General features: G+C 34.3%; 2 protein-coding genes across 6 annotated transcripts; both read left to right on the top strand.

Annotated features, from left to right (window-relative positions):
- The first annotated feature begins 1,032 nt into the window (after positions 1-1,032).
- On the top strand, positions 1,033-3,630 carry LOC112514504 (membrane-anchored ubiquitin-fold protein 5). The gene is made up of 3 exons (XM_025121011.1): positions 1,033-1,510; positions 2,326-2,496; positions 3,373-3,630. Exons 1-3 carry the CDS (start codon positions 1,381-1,383, stop codon positions 3,417-3,419), a joined length of 348 nt encoding a protein of 115 aa, XP_024976779.1. The 5' UTR covers positions 1,033-1,380; the 3' UTR covers positions 3,420-3,630.
- A 1,379-nt stretch (positions 3,631-5,009) lies between these two features.
- Positions 5,010-11,308, top strand: LOC112514535 (uncharacterized protein At4g37920). Of its 5 annotated transcripts, none has more exons than XM_025121058.1 (7): positions 5,010-5,110; positions 6,462-6,602; positions 8,023-8,408; positions 8,888-9,056; positions 9,319-9,563; positions 10,427-10,614; positions 10,995-11,308. In XM_025121058.1, exons 2-7 carry the CDS (start codon positions 6,473-6,475, stop codon positions 11,152-11,154), a joined length of 1,278 nt encoding a protein of 425 aa, XP_024976826.1. In that variant the 5' UTR covers positions 5,010-5,110; positions 6,462-6,472; the 3' UTR covers positions 11,155-11,308. The 5 variants fall into 5 exon arrangements, with proteins under 5 accessions (XP_024976826.1, XP_024976822.1, XP_024976827.1 ...); XM_025121054.1 differs by having other exon boundaries at positions 5,011-5,110; positions 8,005-8,408; XM_025121059.1 differs by having other exon boundaries at positions 5,011-5,120; positions 6,464-6,602.
- Positions 11,309-11,617: the final 309 nt, after the last annotated feature.

The raw sequence follows: 11,617 nt of genomic DNA, 5'->3' as shown, positions 1-11,617 counted from the left end.
ATTTTGAATTTTAAGTAATATGCATCAATAAATAGTTTTTAATACATAAAAAATAATTTTTAAAATTTTTTATTAAATATTTTATATTATATTATAGCATAGATATTAAATAAAAACGATAATGAAGGTGGATATAATAATGCATGAACATGGAAGCCCACCAAACATGAACAACCATTCACATCAATAATTGTATGTCGACATGATGTCCATTTATTACCAAAGTCTTTTTTTAATTTTATATAAAAATTAGTTATATTTTTCGTGAGTAAACTACGTTTTCGGTCCTTATGGTTTGTTGAAATTTCCCATTTTCGTCCTTATATTATTAAAAATATGGTTTTTGTCTTTATGGTTTATGGTTCATTGTTTTTTTTCGTCTCTATAGTTTATGATTAGCTATTTTATTCGCTCATTTGATTTACAATTATCATCCCTTTCATCTAACAGTAAATTATCGAGTAATTAGTCTCGTGAATGAAAAAAAACTATGAATTACAAATCACATGGATGAAAATCATACTTTCATACGCATAAAAACATAAACCACTTGTGAAATAACCTTATAATTTACGTACATTAGAGGACAACTCTCGATACAAAAATGTGACATTCATATGAGTTACAAAGTTACGAGATAAGTTTCATGGATTTGTGACTTGGAAATCATGTTCATCAAAGTAGGCGACTTAAAGGCGAATATGAAGTTGTGTTGGTTAGCGCTTGTTCAAGGGTTTTGCATAGACCAAGTGATTTTTATAGTGTTCTAACACATCTTACTTTTTTTCTTCTCTGTCTAAAGTAAGTGTTTTGGTGAATATGTGATTTCATAAAAGTTTGATTGTTTCATAATATAAAATATTGATCACAATTAATAAATAAATATTCAAAATCATAATAAATGAACGTTGATCATTTAAATAAATATCTTAATTGATTGGATTGTATAAATGAATGGTTACATTTTATAAATTTTATTTGAAAGAAAGAAATGGAGCAAATAAAAAGAAACCTGTGGCATTGTCTGATGACACCTATTCCTTGGTAAAGAAAAAAAGATCCCACCATCCATGAAACAAAAATTTCCCATTTGACACAAGATTGGGAGCAAGGGTTTGTGTTCGTTATTCTTTTCTCCATTCAACAAACCTTCTCATTCCCTTTTGATTTGACCCCTTCTTCTTTGATTCCTTCTGCTTTTTAAATCTGTTGAAACCCACAACAACTGCTTCTTGATCCATTCATTGTTGATTAGTATGATTGATTTTTAGTGCAAAATCTTGGGTTCGAGCTTAAACCCATTGAAAAAGACTCGTCTTTTTTGAAGAAATCGAAACGGGTTTATGATAATTTGAGGTGGGTTCTTCGAGCTGTGTTTTAATGGCGGATGACGAACTGGTTGAAGTCAAATTTAGGTTAGCTGATGGCAGTGATATTGGACCAAGCAAATACACTTCTGTTACAACTGTTGGATCTTTGAAAGACAAAATTATTTCACAATGGCCCAAAGGTAATTCATCATCATCATCATCATCATCATGTTTCTTGATTTTTATTTTATTCAAGTCTTGATGCTTTGTTAATTTAAAGTTATGGATATCTTGATGTTGTTATTTTGGGGGATTTTCCTTTTTGTTGAATTTCTTTTTGACAAAATGATTATCAATTGATGCTTAACTAACCATCTAAAATTGAATTGGGATTTACATGTTGGTGTGCTCATCTTCTAATTCCATTTTCATGACTTCAATTTTTTATATTAACCTGGGATATCCAACCCGCTATGATATCCGACTAATCCCAGGAGACCACTGCTTTGCAGATAGCCCGGAGTCGAAACATTTGAACCTCCATGGCCATAAAGGAATTTTTATTCCTCCTTGGAGTTGAACCTGAGACCTCCTCCAGGTATTTGACCTTTGGAGCCAAGCTCAAACCAATCAGACACCACCCTTGTGGTTAAAAATCATTAAATTGAAGTTTTGCCAGAATTGTTTGAATATCAGGCAAATGTTTGTGATGTTAGTATAAAAATCACACATACACAGTAGTGATCACAAGAATCTGAAAGTCTAACAATGTATTTATGTGAAAATTTGCTTATATCCATAGAGGATTTTATGGTAAATTTTACAGTAATACCCTTTCGAACAACTTCCATAGCCATTTTCTTATAAAATTTAGGCCAGTGAATGAGGCTTCATACCCAACAACAGGTAGGTTAAGTTTTAGAGATGATAATGGGCAAAAATATGTAATTTTAGCCTGAAAATTGCTAGTGATTTTAGCTTATGTTTATGGAAATCTTTGCATGTTTTTTGACAGACAAAGAAAATGGTCCGAAGACGATAAATGATGTGAAGCTCATCAATGCCGGAAAGATACTGGAAAACAACAAAACTCTTGGTGAATCAAGATCTACGGTCAGTGAAATCCCGGGGGGTGTTATCACTATGCATGTTGTTGTGCGTCCTCCGATGGCCGATAAAAACAGTGGTAACCGTTAATTCATGTTTATGATCTTAAGCATTGGTTACATAGATTCTTTATAGAGTATGATTTCAAGATTGTGATATGATGCATAGTTCAGTTTTGACATCCAACGTGAACCACCCCTGGTCGGTAATCTGAAAGGACAATAGGGGTTGTTTGGTAATTGCTGAATGGTTTGGTGCAGAATAATTAAGTGGGCAGAATGATCAAGAAGCTCTCATGATATAGTGTAAAATGAAATATAATTGTTTGGTAATTGTGTTCAATGAAATTAGGGCTCTTAATGGTTAAGGGAGATCCATGATACAAAATCATTCGGAGGGTTTTAGAACCATTAAGAGGCAGTCTTTGTTTTTGCCAAACAAGATTAACCTTTTAACGATTCACCTCTTAATGGAACTATTAAGAGGTAAACAAACAACCCCTAAAATCATTACTTACATTTCATATAAGAAATGATATTTCATATAAGTAATGATTTTTAGGGATTACACAAAGTATGCCAATCTTTTGTTTTCTTAGTATGTAAGTAAACTTTAGACTATTCTCTATGATTTCGTGAGGATATGACGTCTGATAGGAGTTGGTGGACCAATAGATTTTATAAGAAGGGGGTTAGGGGTGACGGATGTGTGCTTTTTTCCTTTCCCTCGATCCCTTTTTTAGGTGGGTATCACAGAAACAACTGTTTTACCTTTCCGACCAGAGGATAGAGACCCTACTTTCACGTGAGATATAAATACTGGGTTTTTCTGGTTGCTCTTTAAGATTGTAGTCCAGTGTTGGTGGTACAGTTTGACTTTCTTGATATTCAAACAAATTTATGGATGTAATTTGTTTGACACGTTCTTAACAGTTTTGCCTCTGGATTTTGTACAGAAAAGTTGCAACCGAAGAAGAGCGGTTGTTCTTGCACAATCCTATGAAGTTTATACATACAATCAGGAGTTTTTGGATCAAGTCGAAGGAATCTTGAGGATGCATTTATCGTCGTTACAAATTTGCTTCGAAAGAAAATACAATTTTATGTTTGTATATGAATATATATATATATAGAGAGAGAGAGATGAAAAAGTAAGAAATTTCAACATTTGATTCAATTTGTGATATTATATTTTGGTTTTTTGCCTGGTGGTATCTGGATCTTTACGAGATTTAAACCTCATCAAAGATAAGAAAAACGTGTGTTTTTATTTATCGTAAATACGATCGAGGATTACCTAAGATCAACATGGCTATTCAAGTAATACCGTTTACTTAACAAGTAAGATATAGTTTACATTTACAAAGTATGGATATAAATAATAATAAAAAAAAATACTATAAGAATTTATGAATATTTATGATATATTCATGATGATGAATATTTATATTGATAAACATCACAATAAATAATATTTATGTATAATCATCGTAGATGATAAAAATTTCTGTATCAAACGGAAACTTGATATTTGAATTCAGTTTTAATTAGAAAATCCCGGAGTTTAAAAACAAGATAACCCCTCGGGTCCCTAAACCTAAACTCAAACTCGACGCTACTTACAAATAATAAATTATATATATAGGGATGAAATCGAAGGAAAACCAACAAAAAAACGGAAAAAACAAATGAAAATGAAAATTGATGAGGATTTGTAATTTTCATTACTATCAATTGAATCCAAGGTAGTTGAAAATGTCTGCATTCTTTTATTTGTTAGATCAAAAAATATGTATTTTAGGAATGACAACAAGTCGGGTTCGGGCCAGTTATTGGTATCCTCGTCCTCGAAATCGATAACTAAAACCACCCCGATCCCCATTCGGGATCTTATCGAGGATTCCCATCGGGTCCCTGCGGTTTCCCTGATCTCGATTGGGGAACCCGTTAAAAGTAAAAATCCTTTTTCCCATTCACCGTTGGTTTTAATCGAACCGGAACCCGAAACCGATCTATAAAAAATTACAATATGTTAATTTTCACAACTAAAAGTATATTACGATTTTGTTAAAGATGTAAGTTTAAATGTCTCAAACATAATTGAACTAATTACAAACAATGTATTAGATTACAATATAAAACTAAACAGAAATGCAAACATCATACAACTAAAATCACGATTTCACGATTAGACAAATAAACTAGATTTTTTTCGTGATATTTATTTGGGTTGTTGAGGTAAAGTGGATAAAAGTCTTTTAAATTTTAATGATATATATATATATATATAAATTAAAATTAATAATATATACACATATCAGGCCGGACCGGTGATCACTGTCCCCGTTAAAATCCCCGAATTTGCCCCCGATCTCCGCCCCTCCCTAATAAGATGTTCTCGAACCCGGTCCAAAAATTTTGATTTTCAGTTTTCACCATTGGTTTCGTTTTTTTTTTTGCCATCCCTAATATATTCATCCAATAACTTAAATTATTTTATGCTTACACATAAATTCCCGATTAAACCGGATTCACATATTGGTTTCGTAATTGTTGTATGGTACTGGTATTAGCCTATCAGGGACACAAGAAGGGTTTTACAAACCCAAATTATTCAGAAAAGCCCAATTTCACACTGTCGTCTCACCTGCTCCGCTCCGACCACGGTGCTCCGGCGCTCCTCAGCCCCTCAGCACCTCAGCAGGTAATTCGTTGTTTTCTTTTTCATTAATTTTTAGGTAAATATTAAACCCTAGTTATTAGATAGATTAGTTGAATACTTCATATTGGCAGACGTCTTCTTGATAATCTCCTTTAGTTTCTGAGAATGAGCTTATGGATATACCCACTAACTGCTTGCTTTCACTTACTTTTTTCGTTTCTTGGTTCATTATTCATCAAGGTACTGAATCTCTGTTGTTTTTGTTCTTAATATGTGTTTCTTTATGCGATTGGTTGATTGAAATTGGTACGTGTGTTTCTCATGGTTTTCTGTTTCGTCCTCTTGATTTCTGATTTGAAAATCATTTGAGAATGATGAGACGTCAAGCTATTGCTTTCCATAACTTGATTCATAGTAGCTACTCCAGAAACCCAAACCCTAGTTGATTTCTATTTTCTATTTCTGCGGAGCTCTGCTCCAAAGAACCTCAAGGCAATCTCGAATTAGGCTCAAGTTTTAGTGAATTCACGCATATTAGGCCTTCCTACACTGTTTGTGCTTAGTTAGATATGCCTACCATATTTTTGTTATATATATATAGATAGATATGTGTGTGATACTGGTATTCTTTGTGTTGTCACTGGAACCCGGAAAAGGGAGCAAGATTTGGACATGTAAGCTATACTATTAATGTTGACTGTTGATAAATAAACTCCAAGTTGCCACTGTTAGAAAAGAAGAAATGCCACGTATATAGAGTCTGCTACATTACCTTAGATCTCTATGTTTAAAGAGAAAATTACGTTATTTGGAGTTGAAAAAATGTATACTACGATAATGCACCCATACACTTCTTTTGGAAATGATTAACAAGAAATATTTGACTAAATGCCCACAAAATCACATTCAGGTCCTAAAGTGCATCGCCCAGTCAATTCTCAGGGACACATCAGTTGTCAATAGGCAAGATTACCACATGGCAAAACATGAAAGTAACAGTCAATTATTTAATTAGAGAAGATGGCAAAACATGAAAGTAAGAGTCAATTATTTAATTAGAGAATATGGCAAAACATGAAAACTAAATTTTCTTTCTTCTTTTTATAACACTGAACACAAAATGTTGGATAAAGGTTCCAAATGGGAAAGGGTTAAGTTAGAAATTTCTTCAGTGTTTGCTTATATATCGATATATTTGTGTTAAAATTAACGTGTTTAAGTTGCGCAACATTAACTCATTGCTTATTATATATTTGTTGGTAACGGTTAAAGGATTATATGTTCTGTAAAGAAAATCTCAATTTCGACCGCAACTAAATGACTCTGTTTCTGTCCCTCCACTTCTCACTTTCGTCTCTGTTTTCTCTTTTTGAAATCTTGATTAGGACTGATAAATGGAGCTACTATCATCCCCATCTCTCAGTTCATATTGCTCCTTCACCTGCAGACAGTCCACTTCTACCTCCAGAGAATGGTCTCCCTCTTTCATCAGAATCCCAAACAGAAAATCACAATTGTCAGGTGGTAAGTTGGAATCGCCTTTGATTGTTTGCTAAATTTGAAATGTGGGTTTTGTTTAGTTAATTAAGCTCTCTTGATGACCGGTGGGATTTTGTTATCAAATGAGATGAAATTGAATTTGTTCGAATTGATCTTATTACTAATTTTTTATCAGCAAAATTTTCTCATATTCTTGTAGCTTCACAAATTCAACCAAGTTGTAAGCATTTCCTTTTTTTTTGAAAAAAGATTGGAATCCATGACAACAATGCCAAAAACCAACACTAATCCATGTGATGATAGCAAATATGGTCAGATAAGAGGATGCCTATGCTACCTCATATGCAGGTGGTCGTCTTCTCAGATTCTGGTGGTTTTCATTTCAGTGATTGATTCACACTCGCTCAGGAGAATTATGCATGTTTTTCTTCTGTGTTTTGGTCATATCAGTTCTATGCCATTTCATTCGGTTGCGTTATTTTTCTATGAATGTCGTGGTTTATCTTTTCTGCTTGTTATGTTCATCAATGTTCCTGGTGCTTGCAACCTGTGTCTGGAATCCATTGCCTAAAACAGCTGTGTGCTTTGATTGTGTTGGGTTCAATTTCGACTCATTGCCACCACCTCACCATTGAATTTGGTCCCGTTTTGGTTGGGGTTGTAGGTTTTGAATCTCCCTTTGTTGAGAGCTTCCTTACTATCCTGAGGGTATCAATCAGGTTCCTAGGCTGCTTGGTTTTTGATTTAAGGGCTATGTTAAAAAGTCAAGGGCTTTTTGCAAGTGTATATTTCAAGTATTGGATCTCTTTGAATCCTCGATCAATACAATCCAATTTTCGCCGAAGAGCCTTTGTAGTAGTAAGTAGTTGAGGTGCAATTGTACTTTCGCCAGATAGCCTACTTATTTTGTACAGAGAGTTATTGTATCACAAAAATAGCTACAAGTATGTCAGTCCAAACTAGCTGAGAAAGACTTGAGATTTTTTTTCAACCAAGGTTTGTTTAATTCTGCCACAACATGCCTATCTAAGTCTACAATGAATAGGAATATCTAATTCAAATAATTGGTCTGTATGCAAATTCTTGTTGATGTTATTTGCCTAAAAGTTCTTCTTTGAGAGTCTCTTTTTATTGTTAAAAAGGAAATGTCTCTGAACCCTCCTCCTTGGCTTTATGAGGGTTAGGGAGAGAAATCCTTGTAGATTATCAGTAACGGTAGTGCTTTATGACTGGAAGGGGAAGGATTCAAGTCATGAAAACTAAGGCAGGGGAGATGCAAAACTGGTGTTGCTATAGCTTTCAGCTAAACAGCTCTTGGATTATATTCTAGAGAGCTTTATAATGTGTGTATATTCATTAGAAGAATTATTTTTTATATCTTTTGTGAAAGCGTTTTGGTGGGTATCTCTTCAAATAATGGTACAAGGCTTTGAAATGTTTACAGGCCTTAAGTTGACTTCAGAAAGGTTGCGACCATCTAATTTTACAGTTGAAGCTGTTGTTGGTGATGCAACTGCTGTACCAAATGATTCTACCACAGATCATGTGTCAATTAATGAACAAGCTTACCCAAGAGCTAATTCTGAAAGTGGTGAAGAGAATGGCGATGACTCAGCTGACCCTAAAATGGTTCGAATTAGTGACAAGCTGATCGAGGTTTTCATGGTTGACAAACCTAATCCTATTGACTGGAGAAGGTTGTTAGCTTTTAGCAAGGAATGGAACACTATTCGACCTCATTTCTTTGAAAGATGTCAAGATCGGGCAGATAAAGAAGATGACCCGGGGATGAAGCACAAGCTACTGCGGCTTGGAAGAAAGTTGAAAGAGGTATCTGAATTTAGTTAATGGCAATGCTATTGCTTGTTAATGCTGCCCGTTACAATTGTTTCAGTAAACTCATGGACTCCCCCCATCTTCTCTATGTTGGAGATCTTAAATCATTCCTCTTTCATCCCATGAAAAATTAAATCAAATTCCTAATTTTCGGATGTCCTACGAATATTGCAAATTTCTTTTTTAGTAAAATTTAGCATTACATATTTTTCTTTGTCGTCCTCACAAACTAGTTCCTTTTTTGTTTGGTCTATGTGCTCCTGCTACTTATCACCATTAAAGGGCATATAGGATATTTGACACTTCCGTTAAACTATGTCCTACAAAATATTGCAATTGTCATGGGATGTAGGGAGTATCTTGTCTTGTCTTTTCTTTTCAGCCTCTGCTTATTGCTGGCACTCTGTTATGTTGGATTTCACTTGTTTGTTTCCAGTGATTACGTAAATGAATCATGTATATCTCTTGGGCAGGTTGATGAAGATGTGCAAAGACATAATGAACTTCTTCAAGTTGTCAAAAATGCTCCTTCTGAGATTGGTGATATTGTCGCCAGGCGACGTAAGGATTTCACGAAAGAGTTCTTTATGCATCTACATGCAGTTGCAGAATCTTATCATGATAACGAGGTAGAACAAAATGGTGAGACTCGGTTCATTGTGTTTCCATTAATTCCTTTTATTCTAATTCTTGTGGTCTCCTTACATTCAAGATTATGACAGATATATTCCAGTTTTAATACCCCTTTGCTAAATAAATGCAACAGTTGATTCTGAAAAAAATTCAATTTAGCATGAAGTCACAACTAATAAATTGATTTAGATGAAACGTCTGATTAATCTTTTGGATAATGTGCTATAATAGCTAGCGTTGTTGTTGATACATGTTTATTTTGTATGGGTAGCGATTGCAAAACTTGGGAACACATGCTTGGCTGCTGTACAAGCTTATGATACTGCAACTGAAAGCATTGAAGCGATCAATGCTGCAGAGTTAAAATTTCAGGATCTTATCAATTCTCCTTCTGTTGATGCTGCTTGTAGAAAGATTGATAATCTGGCTGAGAAAAATCAACTAGATTCAGCCTTAGTTTTGATGATTACTAAAGCTTGGTCAGCTGCAAAGGAGACAAACATGATGAAAGATGAGGTAAAGTAACGACTAGTCTCTTAGGTTTCTACGCTACATATATGTTTGTTTATCCAAGTTCAAATGAGTAATTACTTAATGGGACTGTAGGGTTTTAAAATGATTTGTAACCATTTAAACGTAGCGAAAAATTATTTTTTGGTTAAAGATAATTAGAAAACTTTGCTAAAACTTAAAACCTATAGCCGGATCCAGTTACAATTAAAAACAAATCTAAACAATCATAGGGTATTTAGAGGGTTACCTTTCAGATCTTGCTGGGGGCACTTAGAAACCAAACCAGGTTTCCTCTACAGGTAGTCCACACACTAACACGCTTTTGGCCCCTATCGGGTGCTAGCCCAAAAGCCCTAGATTTATATGTGTTTAACAGAAAAGAAAAGGTTTCTTTTATGTTTTTCTCTGATGGATAAAATCTAAAAGGATTGAATCCTATTCATTTAATTTAGCAATTATCTGTAATATAAGTGTGTGTGTGTGTGTGTGTATATATATATATATTTATTTATTTACAGATAACACCCTGTAATTATCATAATTACATTTTAACACATATTTTCATAATTATCCTCCAAGAATAATTGCTTCAATCAATCAACATGAGTTAACATGGGTTTCTGAAAATAGAGGCAAACATATTCTTTTGTGTGCGGCCCTGTTGGTTTACATACTCGTTGGCAGTGTTACTGTGTGACATGTGCTGTGGGCATATGATAACTTATAGGGACCAAAGCCAATATGTGTCGTATCCGATAGAATAGGAACACATCACTTTGTTGTGGCTAGACCCTGCAAAAGATCGAACCCTGTTTCATGCTTTATTTTGATGAATTGTTTCGTGTTTGTTATGTGGGTTACAACAGGTGAAAGATATATTGTATCATCTGTACATGACAGCAAGAGGTAACCTTCAAAGGCTTATGCCAAAAGAGGTGCGGATTGTTAAATATCTTCTTACAATCGAAGATCCTGAAAGGTTGTTATGTGCATTGAAAGATGCATTCACCCCTGGTGATGAGCTCGAAGGGAAGGATTTTGATAACCTATACACGTAAGTAGTAGATTCTTTTGTTTTTGGTTTTTCTCCTCTAGCCCAAATTTAATTAGGTCTTGAAGTGAAGATGGAAGAATATGATAATAGTGTAGAAGGTTAGGTTCCAAGGAAAACCGCAAGGAAATGTAAAACCGAAGAACGCTCTGGTAACAGTTCATCTGGACGATCTGCACATGTGCATACGAGTAATTTGTGAGCAATTTGTCCGGTATATGCAGGTGCATAAAAACCAAGAAACAACTTCAATTACTTGTATGCACATGTGCATATCGTATAAAACAATTATTAGGATGTTCCTCTGTTTTTCAATTTTTTGAGGGTTTCCCCCCGAACCTCACTCTAGTGTAGAAAGCGAATAAGTTATATGAGTTTTGTAGGACACCGGAGAAACTGCATACTTGGATAAAGGCGGTTGTGAATGCGTACCATTTCAGCAGAGAAGGGACACTGATAAGGGAAGCTCGAGATCTGATGAACCCTAAAATCATTCAACAAATGGAACAAATGGAGAAATTAATCCGCGATAACTTCATGTAGTTTTCGTCGAATACTTGTTTTAATTTGGCTTAGAATTCAAAGTATAATTATTTTTAGAAACATAGTTACAGTAGTTGGTTACTTGTACACTTCATTTTTGTATTCCAATGGCATTAAATATTTATAATCATCAATTCTTGAAATTGCAGACATTTTAATTTTGACACTTCACCGAAATGTTTCAACTCTTTTACATTTCAAAACCATGTCTAATTTTTATAAACTGATGTTTTATGAACTCACCCAATTAAACATCCCTCACCAGAAATGTGTTTTATCGTTAATAATTGTACTAAACGACGAATAAAGTAAAGGCTCGACTTGAATCGATTCTTCATGGAATAACTTCCAATAAATATAGTTTTTAAGGTCCAGAGCGACACAAACCCTAACATTGAGCGGGCCCCAATGGAACCCGTTTGATACGACGTAAAAGAAGAATGGCCATCTAGATTTTATCAGC

Source organism: Cynara cardunculus (genome assembly GCF_001531365.2).
Source record: "Cynara cardunculus var. scolymus isolate 2C chromosome LG 6, CcrdV1, whole genome shotgun sequence".
Taxonomy (NCBI): Eukaryota; Viridiplantae; Streptophyta; class Magnoliopsida; order Asterales; family Asteraceae; genus Cynara; species Cynara cardunculus.
The sequence above is the reverse complement of the archived record's forward strand: the minus strand, read 5'-3'. Positions and strand labels throughout refer to the sequence as shown.

Excerpts from the sequence above, each read along its gene's own strand:
- LOC112514535 (XM_025121054.1), top strand. The coding sequence starts at position 6,473 with ATGGAGCTACTATCATCCCCATCTCTCAGTTCATATTGCTCCTTCACC. Across the intron at positions 8,409-8,887 it reads TTGGAAGAAAGTTGAAAGAG|GTTGATGAAGATGTGCAAAG; the intron begins GTATCTGAATTT and ends TCTCTTGGGCAG. Across the intron at positions 9,057-9,318 it reads TAACGAGGTAGAACAAAATG|CGATTGCAAAACTTGGGAAC; the intron begins GTGAGACTCGGT and ends TTGTATGGGTAG.
- LOC112514504 (XM_025121011.1), top strand. The coding sequence starts at position 1,381 with ATGGCGGATGACGAACTGGTTGAAGTCAAATTTAGGTTAGCTGATGGC. Across the intron at positions 1,511-2,325 it reads TATTTCACAATGGCCCAAAG|ACAAAGAAAATGGTCCGAAG; the intron begins GTAATTCATCAT and ends GTTTTTTGACAG. Across the intron at positions 2,497-3,372 it reads GATGGCCGATAAAAACAGTG|AAAAGTTGCAACCGAAGAAG; the intron begins GTAACCGTTAAT and ends GATTTTGTACAG.